At 41.0% G+C, this 18085-nt stretch overlaps 1 protein-coding gene across 1 annotated transcript in view; it reads left to right on the top strand.

The window, feature by feature from the left end:
• LOC149321933 (5-hydroxytryptamine receptor 4-like) overlaps positions 1-18085 on the top strand; it is a 298644-nt gene that overhangs the window by 188899 nt on the left and 91660 nt on the right. Inside the window, exons 5-6 of the mRNA XM_089531601.1 lie at positions 1811-1964; positions 9903-10471. Coding sequence (XP_089387727.1) covers positions 1811-1964; positions 9903-10471 — 723 coding nt within the window. The remainder of the gene's footprint in view (positions 1-1810; positions 1965-9902; positions 10472-18085) is intronic.

Raw genomic sequence — 18085 nt, forward strand, 5'->3', positions numbered from 1 at the left:
TCCTGTCATAACCCCACTATCCTCAGTGAGTTAGCGTGCTATGCCCCCATATGGGTGAGTCACAGAGACCATGAACCAGAGACACACTTCTAATTTCCCTAAATTAGTTTTCTTAAAATAATTCCCTAAAATAATTTCTTTAATATTGTGGGAGAAACATTAAGATTTCCTTAACTTCTATGCACCCCTTTCCTTTTTATTTACTAATTCTTTGTGTATGCCAAGGTTGCACAGTGCCACAAGAAAGAAACTTCTAGAGGACTAATCATTGGGAGAGATTTTACTGTCTACTTCATCTGAGAAAGTGTTTTGTTGTTGTTGTTGTTTTCTGGCAGAATAGTGTTCTTTAGGGCAATCATGTTTTTCCTCAACTATATCTTTCTTAACTACATGATGTGTGTCTCCTAGAGCTTTAAATACTGCATATTCCTGCCTCATTCCTGCCTCATTTTTATTCCAAGAATGATCCTGTGAAATAGGTTAGGCTGACAAACCACAGTTGGGTCATGGTGACCACATGAGTATTACGTTATGGGGAAGCCATAACATGTACTTTGGACAAGGGAAGTGAGTATACACACAGAGTTCATACACTGGTTTCAAGAGAAAGCTGTACTTTTCAGTAGGACTGATAAAAGCATTTTGACATTAGAGTAATATATTAGAAAATATTATATTTATTGTTAATCATGCTATGTGCATGCATGCATACAAAGAGAATATTGTATTTATTGATTTGGGTGTTTTTTTTCCTTTCAAACTCTTCTAAACTCAGAACCTGAATTCCAGGATTTTTTCCACTTAAAACAGTAGTTTTGCTGTTCCTCCCCATTAAATTAATTAATTTTGGCTGCTTGTGACTTGGCCACACCCTTTTTATTCCACTCTGATGTTGCTCATTCACATGTTTCAAGGTGTCCTATGTGAAATGCTAGTGGGTATCTGACTGTGTAAAAGAAGGGTAGGAAATTGCCTGGTTTGGGGGCTGTATTGGCCCTTTATGGGAACTTGGATGACTGCACTTTCCCATTATTACCTCCTCTGCCCCATCTCCCCCCAAATTCCTTACCCCCAAACAACCAAATGCACCCTTTACCTGTGAGTGGGTGGGTGTGTTGTTACTAGCCTCCTTTTGGGACATCCCCCTACCAATAACAGGCCTTTTTTTCAAACCAGTAAATGACCAGATTTTCTGGTCTGGTTGTTCCCTGTTTTTTAAGAGTGGCCATTACAGGACTTTTAAAAAGGTGTTGTAGGAGCTCCTGAGCTACTTTGCAAAAATTAAATAGCAAATAGCCCCTCCCAGATGGTCTTTTAGGAGCAAAATAAATAATTTCCCCAATCTCTTAGGGGCATGAGGGCAACAAAAATGATCTTTCCCCATCATGGTGTGCAAGATCATAGCCAAAATTAGGTCCACAATTTTAGGGCTTAGAGGGAACTTTGGAAGCAGATTAGTGAAAACTTTCTTCTCAATTTGAAGTACTATAACAATTTCCATCCATTTAATTTTTTAACTGTGGAAAATGTGTTTAAAAATGTCATTTATTTTTCTTCCATTCAGGTGTTCATTAAAATTACAGAGAATGTACTTCAGGGAAAGGGTTACTGCTGAAGGGGCAGGAAATGGTAACATTTCTCTGTTTGTAAGACTAAAACAATCCTGTTTTTCCATACAGTTTGGTTCTTTGTGTCCTCAAAAGGCAATTATGAATGGCCTTTTAAAGATCAGTTGATGTGTGGTGTGGAACAGCTTTTCTTCTATATATTTCCCATTATTTATGATGACTCGTTTTCTTTTCCCCTGTAGGTACTATGCTATCTGCTGCCAGCCACTGGTTTATAGGAATAAGATGACTCCCCTGCGCATTGCTCTAATGCTGGGAGGCTGCTGGGTAATCCCAATGTTTATTTCTTTTCTCCCTATAATGCAAGGCTGGAATAGCATTGGCATAATGGACTTGGTGAGTAGATCCCAGTTGTCTGATCTTAAGCAAATTCTCTATCAGCATAAAATGCACACATCTTATATTGGCCAAGGTACCTCTTTTCTTAGAAAGTCTGGGAAATCCCACCAAACAAAATTTAAAAAGAAGCTCCAAAATACTGTCTTTGCAACTACTTCTCCATCATTTATGTCATCATATAAAGCAGGAAAGCAGTTTCCTTTTATACCATAATACAGACTGGGTGGTTTATGGTTGTGTTAAGCTTCTTTGTAAAATATGAATCAACCATCTACTATTTATTTTGACTTTAGTGACTGTCTTGCCCTACAGGCAAATTTGTGAGTTTGACACTAGCTTTTCCCCCCTTTCTTTCTTTTCTGTTTATGACTCCTTGTAATCTGGATGATTACTTTAGGCTTAATTCTTGTTTCCTGCCATTTGCAGAGATGACTGTGGAGATAACCTCCAGGAGATGACCTATGGGGATTTTCATTTGCAGAGATGACTGTGGAGATGACCTCCAGGAGATGACCTATGGGGATTTTCATTTGCAGAGATGACTGTGGAGATGACCTCCAGGAGATGACCTATGGGGATTTTCATTTGCAGAGATGACTGTGGAGATGACCTCCTGGAGATGACCTATGGGGATTTTCATTTGCAGAGATGACTGTGGAGATGACCTCCTGGAGATGACCTATGGGGATTTTCACACGGAGGCTTACAGTAGTTAAATTGCTGGCAAAACATTCCAGAAGCGCGAAGCTGTGGTAGCTATTCCCACTTTTGAAATGTCACTGAAATGCACCCTCCCATCTCCCATCGACAAAGTGTTTGTAGAGCAATCATTTCTTCAATGATGGCAACTTCCGTTATGAAGAAATGGCTGCTCTGTGAATGCTTTGTCGATGGGAGAGGAGAGGGTGCACTTCTGTGACATTTCAAAAGCGCGACTAGCTACCACACATTTGCGCTTCTGGAGCATTTTGTCAGCAATTTAACAATGCTAAGCCTCCGTGTGAAACCCCTTATGACTCTCCTCAGGAAGCCTTCTATAGGAAGGAAATGATTAGAGAAGAAAATGGTATACATACAAAGATATATTAAGTAAGATAGGAAATAAGATAGAGGTTAAAGTCAAAAGAAAAGCTAAATGAAGAAGGATGGAATATTAATTGGTTTGCCCATAGACAAATTCATAAGAGATATTTGGAGGATATTAAAATTTATGGAATAGAGTTAAATCAGGAAAAATCAGAAATAGAAAAAGTTTTAACAGAAGAGAAAGATAAATTGATAGGGAAATTATATAAAGTATTATTAAAATTTGAAATGGAGGATGAGGTGGTGAAAGATCAAATGGTGAAATGGGCTAAAAACTTTGGACATGCCATCCAAATGACACAATGGGAAAAGGTCTGGAGAAATAATTTCAAGCTCACAGTCTCTCAAAATTTACAAGAAATCTTTTATAAAATGTTTTTCCAATAGTACCTCAAACCTGAAAAAATTTCAAAGATCTATAAAACAAAAAAGAATTTGTGCTGGAAAAGTAAAAAAGAAACTGGAACTTTTTATCACTGTTGGTGGACATGCAAATGGGCAAAGAATTACAGGAAGATAATAAATGAACAAATTAATATAATTCTAAAGAAGAAAATAGATTAAAACCAGAATGTTATCTATTAGGAATATTTGAGGAGGATATAAAAGGGGAAGAGGAGAAAATTATGTATTATATGGTGACATTAGCAAGAATCTGCTTTGCACAAAAATGGAAAAATGAAACTTGTCCAACAGTTGATGACTGGCTAATGGAAACTGCACGAAGGAATAGAGATGGATAGACTTATGCAAGCTATGAGAGATAGATCTAAGAAGCGTGGGAGAGAAGTTATCAAGTTCTTAAAACAGAGATGGGGTAAAATAGCAGTATTAAACTTGGAATGAAGAAAAGCAAGACTGAGATCAATAAGGATCTAAATAAGTTGAAAGAAATATGGGTAGTTGGATCCACTACGAAAAAGAAGTAGATGTAAGAAAGACAAGTAGGTACAACAATAGACAGTAGATTGGCAGGAAGGAAGTCCGTATGAATGGGATGATAGGTTTTTGAAATAGAAGATAAAATAGAGTAAAGTGGAGAAGGAGGAGAGTGTAGAATAAATTGTAGTAAGTGTGGATGGTAAATGTAAGTAGGGGGATAGAAAAGTTGAGATGAAGAAGGAGGAGAGAGGGAGTAAATGTAAGAAAGAATTTGGGAAGGTTTAAAGTGGATGGAATGTATGTAAGCAAGGACAGGAAGGAAAGAAAGGAAGAAGACTTTTCTTAACTTTCTTAATACTCATAATTTAAAATGGTGGTAAAATGATTGTATGATTGGTATGTATAAATGTATATGTATGTTTGTGGTTAATTTTAACAATAAAGATTTTTCAAAAAAATAATAATAAAAAAGAAACCCCTTATGACTCTGTGAAAAAATCATCACTGTGAATTTAAGAACAGTTGAAAACTATTGATAGACTCCTAAAGATGCAAGGGTCTGTAAAAAAAACCATTGAATCTCATTCCTTGCAGTGAGTTGTTACCAAGTCATTGGTGATTTTTCACTTCATTCAGAGTTACTCAGAACATAACAGAATGTATAAAATCTATCTGAACAAAGCTCCCATGGCCATGTTTGTTATCAAAATACTGCTATAACAGAAGGCATTTTGGGTTTTGAGCTGATGAAGGCAGGGAGCACTTAGCCTTTCTCTGGCCCATCAGTTTTCTTCTGCAGCTTCCTCTGAATCATTTATCCAATCATCCTGCAAATGTGGCATTCAAGGTGTGTATTTGCCAAGATAAACATTTTTCTGGGGTTCTCAGAAGAAAAAAATATTGTGGGGCAGTTGCCACAGAAAACAAAAATCAGTTGATTTGTTAAACAGCTCTTCTTTCTTCATGCCTCCTTCCCATTATAATTGCCCTGGTGCTTTGGTTTGTTACGATGTTGCATATAGTTGAGGGGTGGGCAAAGTGTGGCCTGAGGATCACATGCCACTACCCACTCCCCTGACCCTAGACCAGGGGTTCCCAAACTTTTTGACTCAGAGAGCCCTTTTTAGAATTAATTTCTATGGCGAAGCCCTTAAGAGGTCTACCCTATATTTTACAAATTAATGGTGTTTGGGAGAAGTATTACAGGGTGGAGGGTTAGGTGGAAGTGCATGTGGAGCCCTAAGGGCTCCTCGTAGCACAGGTTGGGTACCATTGTCTTAGACAAGGGTTACATTTTTTAAAAAAACAATGCAGTAAAACCCTCCCCACTTTGAAAAGGCCATTGAGGGCAGTTTCAATATTTGTGGGGGCAGGATGAGCTGGTTTGGGCTGTGGGGTGCTTTTTTCTAAACAAAAAAATGATTTCAGTTTCCAACTTGAAGAAAAGCTCTCGCCCAGGCCTAAAACAAGCCCAAGGGCCATCAAAATGTGGAAAAACTGTCCTCCACAGATCCTCAAGGTTGCAGGGTATGTGTGCATGTGTCAGCAATTTTGTTTTATCAAAATGACAGATTGTGTGGAGTCTATGGAGGCAGATGTTTCTGTCCCATATCTGGTAAGGACCATGTCCAGACTTGGAATTGTTGTCTATCCCTGATTTTGTTCTGCCCTTTGAGACCTGATTTTCAAATGATGGATACAAGTCTACTCTAACTGATGTGTTTCTCTAATATGTAGGGGCTGGGTCTCTAAACACAGAGGGTGTTCACATTAATAGCCTTGTTCAGAACAAGGAATTGCAGAACAAACTGAGCAAATCTATTTGGTATCCATCATGTAACTTCTGTGTGTTGAGGCTCAAAAGAGGTTTCCTGAAAGAACTGACACTTAGGCACTTTTTATACTCTGTGTCATCTCTCTCAGCCTCTAAGTATATGTGGAGATGCTTGCACAGTTACATAGAAAACTTTCCAGTCACACAGGAAAAGGGAGGGGGCTTGCAGATAAAGTAAAGTCTCCCTATTCTTCAACTCATGTGGCTGAGAGAGCTTCTGGGACCTTGGCTAAACAAGTTCAAGTACTGCCTTTTTCTTCTCCTGACCTGTTTTGCCTGGGAACTTTTCTGAATTGTAAACTCTGGGCTAATACCTCACATACTGTATCATGAGTGGCCAAATATGGCAGCACAGAAGTTTTCTACCTGCAATTTCTATGAGCTCTAATTTTACCAGTGGATAAGAGATAGTATGAGTTTCAGTCCAAAAACAAAGGTCAGCTATAGTTGCTTGCCCTGGACTACACAATTCACTTGAGCCATTAAAAAAAAAACATTTGGGAACTTTTGCACAGCACTAATTTGTCTGTGCTTGCAATAAAGTGTCAGAGGCCCATTACAGACAGGCCTTGGCTCTGCCCCCAGTACGTACTAGGGGTTGGCCGAGGATGCAGCGTCCAATCAAGCCTCACCCCTAGTATGTACTGGGGACATTAAAATGGTGGTGCCCTATACATGTGTGCACCACCATTTTGACATGATGGACGCATAGCGTCCACACGGCACAGCGTGGCTGTGACGCCGCAAGTGTGCCATTGGCACCTTGTGGCATCAGAACTGCTCCGCAAGAAGAATCTGCTTTTTGCGGGTTCTTTTTGCTGTGCGGGGGAGCCACGCGGTTTGTCCACTGTGGCTCCCTCACGCAGCAAACACGGGCACCGGCAGAGCGCCCTTTTTGGGTGCTCTGTAAAGCGCCCGAGATTCAAATGAAAAGTACATGAATTTGGGAGAGGGAAGTAGAGGTGATACTCATTGCAGTGGCATCACTACATGATGATGGTGGTGCGGACCACACCGGGCGACACCCCAAGGGGCGGTGTCACCCAGTGCGGTAGTACACTTGGCGAGACTGGCATGACTGCTTTCTTTCTTGCCCAGCAGCCATGCTGGAGCCCAAACAGACCTCCTGGGGTCACTGCACTGCCCCCATGTAGTGACGCTGGTGGCTGGGGGGACAGTCCCTTCCATTTGGACTTCGGAGGCCAAATGGTTCCAAAACTGACCCCTCCAGTGGCAGTGGCTACGGGGGGGTGGCAGTCTGCCCCCCTTGTCTCCCCCTGTGCTAGGCTTCACCAACCCCAGCTACACAACTGACTCACTACAAAGTGGAAGGTGGGAGGTTTGTCAGTAAAAAAGTACAAGTAGATAAATGGGTACCACTTTAGTGGGAAGGTAACAGCATTCTGTGCAGTCATACTGGCCACATGCTGGCCATCACAAAGTCGTGTTTGATAACACTGGCCCTTCAGCTTAGTAATGGAGATAAGCACCACCCCCTGCAGTTGGATACAATTTGACAACCTTGTCCAAGGGGAAACTTTTACCTTTAATACTGTGAAAGCAAAATTAAAATGTCTAATCCAGCATTCACGGTTCTTCAAAAAACTGATGAAATTTTATTGAGAGTTCATTTTGATGTAATCCCACCTCGATCCGCAGGGAGAGGCAGGAAATATAAATAAAAAGTATTATTATTATTATTAAAACAGCGCTGATTGCACACCAAATAAGTTGGCCTATTATTTGTTTCAGAATGTGCAGATTTACTTTTTAACTTTGATTTTCCAGACTATCCTCTCTGAAGCTGATGTCTTTAAATTACAATTGCCAAAGTTTTCAGATCCCCCCCAATTGTATCTGCTAGTAGAGAATCTGCACGATGGTGAGGATTTTCACCTCTTATAAACATCTGCAGATATAGAGCTTAAATCTATTAAATGGCCCACACATAAGTCTCCACCTGACCTAGTCTGCCTCTCACCATGGTCCTGACAAAATATTCCTTTTGTTACAAAGCAGCACCCACAGAACTAAATATGTGACCTATGATTTCAAGAACACCAGTCATCAGAATCCAGCCATCTGAGGAAATCTTGATAAATCTTGATAGAATTAAAATGCTTCATTGTATTCTTAAAATTAATTTGTCTTTCACTCCAGAAGCATTTTAGCAGGATGTGTGTCCTATAATTTTGCATTCTGTAGTAAGGAAAATGAGTTTAAAATAATGAAGTGAATGGTGAAAATAGTGCTGCGTTCTAGGTTAAACAAAATTCATAATCCTTAGAGGTGACATGAATCCTTACATACTCAGACTGAACATCTGCTGTGATCTGTCAGAGATACTGAGTGCTTCACAAAGCACAGAGGCATCTAGATTGCCTACCAGAATAGTTTAGCTAATGTGTTCTTAAAGAATAATTTCTGCTTCTCTTGATTTCTATCCTTCCACTGAATTCATTTTTTTCCAATGGAATTTTGTTTTCACTTCTATGCACTGCCAGTTCTTTAAATTGATCCTTTTTACCCACTAATGAGTTTGCTATCCACAGAGCATGAGGAACAGTGATAACTCTTCTAAGAGTCTCAGATCAGATTCTTTCCAAATGTTGCTTTCTATTCATGCCCCATTAGATTTACAGCCATGCAGCTACTACAACTGTCAACTGGATGATGCTGGTGGTGTTTTAAAATGACTCTGCTTGTCACAGTCAGTGTTAGTGAGGGAACCATGGGCAGGCAGAGGAAAGTTTTACACAATCAGTCAATGACAACCGTTATAGTAGGGTAAATATTACATTTATGTAATATTCCATTCATGAAATCTCATTTTCCTTGGCAGTCTATCAATGGATAACTTTCCTGCTTTCATAGAATCATAGAGTTGGAAGAGACCACAAAGGCCATCCAGTCCAACTCTCTTCTATGCCGGAAAACACAGATAAAGCACCCCCCACCCCCAAAGATGGCCATCCAACCTCCATTTAAAAATTTCCAAAGAAGGAGGCTCTCTGAGGCAGCATGTTCAAATGTTGAACAGCCTTTACTGTCAGGAAGTTCTTCTTAATGTTTAGACTGAATCTCTTTTCCTGTAGCTTGAATCCACTGCCCTGGGTCCTATTCTCTGAAGCTCCATGTTCTGTTTCTCCCACTGGCTCACTGAACACACACCCTCCCCCCCAATTATCTGCACTTGGTATAATGAACCAGGAACAACTAAACATTTCTACAATATGCATCCGATAGAGCGATTAATTTTTATTGGTCCCAATATTTAAATATCTGAGAACAAAACAACTTTCTTTTTCAGCAGTACAACAAATGATGAACACGGAGAGAATTTCAAAGAAAGATAATAGAAATTGACAGAAAACATTCAAGAGAGACAAAAGAAATGGAATCACAAACACTGGACTGGAGTTGAGAGAGAGAATGAGAAAGAGAGAGAGAGTCACCAAAGGTGCTGTTATCCAACTTTTATGACATTTTAAAAACCATGTGTGATAAAGTACTTAAACTACCATACAAGTTGGATAATAGCAGCTTTGGTGATACCTATTGCATGATGCCTTTCCTTGCTGCCTTGTCCTTGAAGCCTGCACCTTGCCATTGACAGAAAAATCAATCAAAAAGCTCCTAATAGCACTGCTATAGCATTAGTCTTCAAGTGTGATAAGTTACTCACATGGCAGTTCTAAGATTGTGCAGTGACATGGTGTTAGTTTCTCCTCCTCTCCCCATCCCCATCCCCTTAACTTTTCCAGATCACCCTTTTCCCCTGCTTTCTTTTCTTTTTCTTTTTATTCTACTACAATTGTATAACCTCAGAAATTTGTTTAAAACAAACACACAAAGAAAGCACATACACATACACAAAGGAAAGACACTCTGTGTAGGGCATAGGGCAGGGAGGGGAGGTTAAGGATGAGGGCAAAAGAGAGCATGAGAGTCCAGCAACAGCTAGGTGGCACTAATGAATATTCAGTAGGGAGTTCTTCCAATCCAGTGTGTATGCACTTCCCTTCATTAATGCAATTGCAGTAAGAACAGAGGTGGTATGATAAACTCCTAAGTATCAGATAAACTGTAATATGTCCCTATCTTTCTTTGCTTTGTTTTATTCATCTCCTCAGATAGAGAAAAGGCAGTTCAACAATGTGTCCAACTCAACTTACTGCATATTTATGGTCAACAAGCCCTATGCCATCACCTGCTCAGTGGTGGCCTTCTACATTCCATTTTTGCTCATGGTGCTAGCCTACTATCGGATATATGTTACGGCCAAGGAACATGCTCACCAGATACAAATTCTACAGCGTGCAGGGGCACCAACAGATGGGAGGCCACACCACCCCGATCAGCACAGCACACATCGGATGAAGACTGAAACTAAGGCAGCCAAGACCCTCTGTATTATCATGGGGTGTTTCTGCTTATGTTGGGCACCCTTCTTTATCACAAATGTAATAGACCCTTTCATAGATTATGCAGTTCCTGGCCAATTGTGGATTGCTTTTTTGTGGCTGGGATACATCAATTCAGGACTGAATCCTTTCCTTTATGCATTCTTGAACAAGTCTTTCAGACGTGCCTTCCTCATCATCCTGTGCTGTGGTGATGAACGATACAGAAGGCCTTCCATTTTAGGACAAACTGTTCCTTGTTCCACTACCACTATAAATGGATCAACTCATGTGCTAAGGTGAGTGGCTATTCAAAACTACCATTGATTTGAGGGAAGCGGAAGGAAAAACAACTCAGTTTTTATCCTTTATTGTGGAAAGGATTCAGGATATATTTTGCTATTTGAGGCAGAGCACAGCAACAAATGGTGCCCCTCTCCAACATCGAGGTGGATAGAACCAAGGGCCAGACAAATTATTCTGGAATATAAAACAGAAATTTTGATAATTGCTTGTCCCCATCCTTGGATTAAAAACACTAATAAAAGATTATGGCCAGGATCCAGTGAGTACTCCTGTAACTTCTGCCAGAAATGACAGTCACTCTTCTTCTGCAGCTCAGTTATGAATTCTAAAACCTGCTTTAGAGAGCTAGGAAACCCTCTCATGTTTTTGGTACCATTTCTGCAGTACAGTGAGAAGGAATGTAAATCCCATTTCCAGTAGCATTAGCTGCAGAAGTGCACCTCTGAATGTTGGCTTAAGTAACTAATACCTTGATGTTCTTTTGTAGCAGCCAGAATGCATTCCCTGAGGCAACTAACTTACTCTGCCTTATGGTAGGGAAGGATGTTCTGTGGTGTACAGTCATGATATAAGTTGTGAATTCATAAAGGAGAGTGGTTGCATGCTGTTTCAGGAGGTTAATTGTGATGCTGCCCAATTATTAATTGGAAGAAGCTGCTGCTTAAGTAAGCCCATTGCAGTGTGCCTCTCTTAAAAATGTGCCTAACTTGAATGCCTGCATATGTCAAACATGAGAGAGATTTGATCGCTGGTTTCTTTTAGATCATAGTACCAATGATGAATTGACACTCTTTATCTTAATTTATAGAAAGCATATTCCTAAAACAGAGGCTTCCTCCTCCATTACTCTCATTTTTACGTTGGCAGAGGGGATCACTGAGGATTGGATATGGTATTTACCTTGATAGGTAAATTATGTAAAAATGTGTACAGTGCGCCCTTGATATCTGCTGGGGATCCATTCTGGACCCACCCCCCCCACCGCAGATAGCAAAAAACACAGAACCTTAAGTCCCATTCTTTTGAATGGGTATGCACTCCCAATCGCACAGCCACATGCATGTGCACCCACCCATTCAAAAATCCAGAGCTTCCCAGCTGCAGAAGCTCAAACTGGGATGGCAAGCCTGTGCATGGTGCACATACATTTTCAAGCAGGCTTTTAAAAATAATGCATATACAGTGATAATTAACAAGCTTAGGGAAATGAGGAAATGAGCAAATCATAAATTAACAGATTTTTCTCTTCTGTGTCCTGAACTGATTTCCTATGAGGAGCCTCTGTAAATAGAGTTCCATAATTGGATATATGAGGAGATGGATCTTGGCAAAGCAGAACAGCTAAGGACAAAGAAAGAGATAAAGAGTCAAGGGAAACAGACTCTTCCTAGATGGCAGATCCCAGTATAGAATAATGTTATCATGTGAAGTAAAATACTAGATGTTCTGGATACACTTGATTTATGGATACACTAAAAGTAAGTATCCTGCCAGGACTCCTTGTTCTGTTGGGCCTTTTCAGAAACATGATACCATTGCTTAGTTTCTTCAGACTAAATATGTTCCACCAAGACTCTTGGAAATAAAGAAGCTAGAATTACTTTGCAGGGATCCCTTTGAAGCATCTTTCCTTGTTGATGTGCTATTGTAAGATACATTATTGTGTGGGCAAGGAGAGACACATAATCAACTGTTAGCAGGGTGGAATGGTGACTCATATTTTTTGAGGTGTAGCTTTCAGTAGACTGATAATTTGAGGGACAGCCAAAACCCAAAACAAAATGGAGGCATGTGAAATACCAAACTGGCATGTATGAAAAAATGGAAGAATCTTTGCTCTGTTGTTTGCTCTGATCACAATCCTATGAGCAACATGTGTTGAACTGAAACTTTTAAAATTTATTTATTTACTCAAATTACTGCAATCCTACATTCCTACCCCTCAGTGCTGAGTGTGACTAAGGCCCTCTCCAGATGGGCCTTTTAGCACGTACCGAGTATGTGTTAGGGTTGCCTCAGAGTGTCCTTTACAGATGCTCCCAAACCCTAGCACGTACTCCATACATCAAAATGGCGGCACACTGTACAGATGGGCACCGCCATTTTGACATGACAGCCATGCCACGTCCAAACAGCGCAGCACAGCCGTGCCATTCTCATGCCGCTACAGGGCGCACAGGGCACCCTATTTGCGGCGCCGGAAGGAAATGGAGCTCCTTCCTGGGGAGCGCCTCATTCCCACAGCCACCAAACGGCTGCAAGAATGAAGCCAGGGGGAAAGGGGCCAAGTGGCCCCTTTCTCTCCTGGCAGCGGCTTCCTGGGGTGTCCTGGGGCATGAAGCCCCAAGGACACCCCTTTTCAGGCCGGGGGGAGCGGCGTTTTGCCACTTCCCCGAGGCCTGGAAAAGCGGCGGATCGGTACCTCCAGGGCTGCCGCTGTGGCTGCTCAGGCCCTGATCCAGCAGGGAAAGGGACGGGTGCAGGCTGCCCATCTGTATCCCACCTAAATTACTATAAGAACCAATATATTATTTTAAAATTCAGTTATAAGTCTTTAGAACATCATGCACATACAGAGAGAAGAGATACAACATCTAACACATGCTTTGGACCACAGAAAAGGTTTTATTTGGAAATAAAAAGAAATTTATCAGTATTACATTATCTATCTCTGAATAAGGATATATACTGTATAATATGGCCACCACTAAAAATGAAGAGTGATATCTTGAGTAAGCTACCTACTTAGAATCATAGAATTGGAAGAGACCGTATGGGCCATCCAGTCCAACCCCCTGCCATGCAGGAAATCCAAATCAAAGCATCCCCAGCAGATGGCAATCTAGCCTCTGCTTAAAGACCTCCAAGGAAGGAGACTCCACTACACTCCGAGGGAGTGTGTTCCACTGTCAAACAGCCCTTACTGTTAGGAAGTTCTTCCTAATGTTGAGGTGGAATCTCTTTTCCTGTAGCTTGCATCCATTGTTCCGGATCCTGTTCTCTGGAGCAGCAGAAAACAAGCTTGTTCCCTCCTCAGTATGACATCCTTTCAAATATTTAAACAGGGCTATCATATCACCTCTTAACCTTCTCTTCTCCAGGCTAAAAATCCCCAGCTCCCTAAGTCGTTCCTCATAGGACATGGTTTCCAGACCTTTCACCATTTTAGTCGCCCTCCTCTGGACATGCTCCAGTTTCTCAATGTCCTTTTTGAATTGTGGTGCCCAGAACTGGACACAATATTCCAGGTGGGGCCTGACCAGAGCAGAATACAGTGGCACTATTACTTCTCTTGATCTAGACACTATACTTTTATTGATGCAGCCTAAAATTGCATTGGCCTTTTTAGCTGCCACATCGCACTGTTGACTCATGTTCAACTTGTGGCCTACTTAGACTCCCAGATCCCTTTCACATGTAGTTTCATTCAGCCAGGTGTCCTCCATCCAATATCTGTGCATTTCATTTTTCTGCCCTAAGTGCAGTACCTTACATTTCTCTGTGTTGAATTTCATTTTGTTAGCTTTGGCCCAGCTTTCTAGTCTATTCAGATCATTTTGAATGTTGATCCTATCCTCTGGAGTATTAGCTATTCCTCCTAATTTGGTGTCATCTGCAAATTTGATAAGTATGCTCCCAATTCTGTCATCCAGGTCATTGATAAAGATGTTGGACAGAGCCCTGTGGGACCCCACTGGTCACTTCTCTCCAGGCTGAAAAAGAGCCATTGTTGAGCACACTTTGGGTTTGGTCGGTCAACCAATTGCAGATCCATTTAACAGTTACTTTGTCTAGCCCACATTTTACAAGCTTGTTTGCAAGAATGTCATGGGAAACCTTGTCAAAGGCTTTACTGAAATCAAGATATACTATATCCACAGAATTCTCTTCATCTACCAAGATGGTAATTTTATCAAAGAAAGAGATCAGATTTGTCTGGCATGACTTGTTTCTCTGAAACCCATGTTGACTTTTTGTGATTATGGCATTGCCTTCTAGATGTTCACAGACTCTCTGTTTAATAATCTGCTCCAGAATCTTTCCTGGTATTGATGTCAGACTGACTGGACGATAATTGTTCGGATCGTCTTTTTTCCCCTTTTTGAAGATGGGGATAACGTTTGCCCTACTCCAGTCTGCTGGGATTTCTCCTGTTTTCCAGGAGTTTTCAAATATGATTGCCAATGGCTCTGATATTACATTTGCTGTTCTTTTAGTACCCTTGATCTCAGAGGTTTAAGGATGCTTGAGCCAAGGGTAGAGGAGAAGTTCCTTTGGTGGTCAAAATGTTTTCTGAGGAAATTCTCTCAGTTATATGTGCCGATGCAAGGACTACAGTGTTAGTATTTGTAGTTTCCCATGAAACCATTATCTCAGTTCACATTTCTATTAATGGATTGAAATCTGTGAATATACCCCAGTTCACCTGTTTCTCTTTCCAGTCTTCCTTTGAGTTTTGTTTGTTTATTCAAGAACCACTACTTTTGTCCCATACTGTATATTGTATGTTCAATAATATTGAAATGAATAGTTTTTATGCAACAGGATAAATGGACACAACCTGGCACTGAAAATGGCAGTACCTCTCCCCCCTCCCTGATAGTTGCAGGGCATTGTAAATCCTTGTTCATAGAATCATAGAGATGGAAGAGACCACAGGGGCCATCCAGTCCAACCCTGCTGCCATACAGGAAGACAGCATCAAAGAACCCCTGACGGATAGCATACAGCCTGTATTTAAAAACCTTCAAAGAAGGAAACTCCACCACACACCAAGTGAGTGTGTTCCACTGTTGAACAGCTCTTGTTGTCAGGAAGTTCCTCCATCCTTGTTGGCTTTTCCAAAGATAGCTGGGAGACTGGCTCAGTCCTTAACAAATATCTTTGCCTAAAAGCTTGTAGAACCCTCTGTCAGGTACTGCACTACAAAGATCAGTGGTTTGAATATAGCTTCCTCCATGCATGCATCATTTGAAGCTAAATCATTCACCGGCTATGAAATCATGCATCTGGCTTAGCGTATGGACCATGGGAAAATCCATATGAATAGACATTGCATTACCTTCTGAAATCTTTATCAGCCAATATTTCACTTGCAGACACCCATGACTGCTGTGTGGATCTTAGCAGGGCTGGATATGTAATATGGACCTTGGGAGCTGGGCCCTAGAGGCTATACTATGTATATAAAGGGCCTAAAATAAGACACTTGCCCATGTACTGTGTGTATAGGTCTCTGCTGGAGTACTATACTCTGCTGCTTTTCATCTGGACATACCTTTGTCATGATATACTTACTGCTCCCTTTTTCAGGGTGTGGATTAGTAGGATTTCCATGCACTGTGCTGAACATGAGTCAGCAGTGTGGTGTAGCAGCTAAGAAAACCAATATGATTCTAGGCTCCATCAATAAAGTACAGTATCTAGACTGAGGGAAATAAAAATACCACTCTGTTCTGCTTTGGTCAGGCCTCACCTGGAATACTGTGATCAGTTCTGGGCACCACAATTCAAAAAGCTATGAAGAACAGCTTCAGGATACTGGATATTTTTAGACAGGAGAAGAGGTTGGGAGGTAATATGATAGCCATGTTTAAACATTTGAAGGGATGTCTTATTGAGGAGGTAGCAAGCTTATTTTCTGCTGCTCCAGAGTCTAAGGGCTGTATAGACTGACCTGTAAGGCCGGCCTGGGGACGGAGCCAGGGTGTGGTGTCCATACAATGCACACCCTGACTCCACCCCTAAGCCAGTGTGATGCTGTGTGCTGCACCATACATCACGTGCCATCACAGCGCTCCTCTGGCGCTTCGTATACATGACACACGCCAAACGAGGACAGAAAAGCCACACGCCAGTGGCTGTGGTGCCCTTTTTAGGGCACAAAAAGGAGCTGCTTTTTGCAGCTCCTTTTTACACCACAGAAAGCAGAGATAGGGGCCACAGCATGTAGTTGGCAGTCTGTCAAGCCCCTCAAACAAGAAGCAATGGATTCAAAGTACAGGAAAAGAGATTCCACCTCAACATTAGGAAGATGTGCCTGATGGTAAGAGCTGTTTGACAGTGGAATATGCTGTCTTGAGGTGTGGTGGAGTCTCTTCTTTCAAAGGTTTTTAAACAGAGGCCAGATGATTGTATGCCAGAAGTGCTTGTGTGTTCTAGCATGGCAGGGGGTTAGAATGGGTGGCCCTTGTGGTCTTTTCCAACTCTGTGATTTCATTTTGCTTTGATACAAATTAAACAAAATCTTATATTTTTTATATTTAAGGTGGGAAAAAACTGAATATATATATATCTCAAATCTGGAAGACAAAATGGATAGATTTGGCCATACAGGCCCTTGTCTTTGAGTATTTAGCACTTAAAAGTATAGATTTAAATCCCTTTGTATTCAGGCAATTTAGTACAGGATGAGAATTGTAATTTCATTTATTTATTTTTCCCTAAGAGGCTTTTCATCATATGGCAGGTGGCTACAACATACTTCTCTCTTCATGCTAGGAATAGCTGTACCTACTGAATTTGGCTGGGGTTGATGTGGAAGAATTTTATTTCAGTTTAGTTTCAAAGAATTGGCCAAAATGTACAGATTTCTTTGTATCTGAGAGAGAATGGATTTAAGTATAAAAATTCTGAACACAGAAGAAGCAAAACAGTTTGATTTCTGTCCCTGTGGACAGTTTGATAAGGACTGAATTGTTTAAGGTACAGAATAGGATGGACAGCTGGGTCAGCGTCAGGAAGTGTTTTTTGCCTTGTACTCACATGGAAAGCTGCAGCACCAAAATGAGCTTAAAATGCCTCAGGAATTTGGGTAATTTGCCCAAGGTCACCCAGTAAGGTTCCATGACTGTGTGGGTATTTGAACTCTAATCTCCTGGAGTGATTCAACACTCATACTACTCAACATGTAAACGCCTGTACCACACTGTCTCTCAAGTTCTTACATCTGAAGTTTCTTACATTTTACATCTACATATGACCCCTTCCATATTTGCCACACTTTCTTGGAAACTTGACTTTAAACTTTAACTCCGCATTGACTGTATAAAATGGCCAGTACCTGAAAGTTTCCAGAGGACAAAATAAATGATGTTTCTTTGGCCTGATTATATTCTATGAATCTTAATGCATCAGCGTTTTCCAGACTCCACTAGCAGCACAAAGCTTGCTTCATGATGCAGGTTTCCATCTATTCTCTCCCACCTGGAGACTCTTAACAATCATTGTGGATGCTTAGGAGAGCGCACGCATGCTGCATACTGCTTTCTCAGAGAGCAATTATGTTTTGGTTTTGTCAGCTTCATGAATTGATGAGGAAGGTGTTTGTTGGTTCCCTTTGTAATTCTTAAACTTTACCTGGGGGTGTAAAATAGGTTCATCCTAATTGTGAGCTGCAGTCCAATTTGCTCACCTAAATATCTCCTCTTTTCTTGTGAGAAAGGGATTAATTGCATCAGCAAAGGCCAGCAAACAGCACTAAGAGTTACAGCATCTATTCTTCCCAGACTTTTCTCTCCCTAGTATCAGCTGTACATTGAAATTACATGTTTTAACATCTTCCATGGTGAATGGCTACTTTGAAGTCACGATCTATTACTCAGCAC

The sequence above is a fragment of the Sceloporus occidentalis genome, unplaced genomic scaffold (assembly GCF_023333645.1).
Source record: "Sceloporus occidentalis isolate IW3139 unplaced genomic scaffold, rSceOcc1.0.p SCAF_1, whole genome shotgun sequence".
NCBI lineage: Eukaryota > Metazoa > Chordata > Lepidosauria > Squamata > Phrynosomatidae > Sceloporus > Sceloporus occidentalis.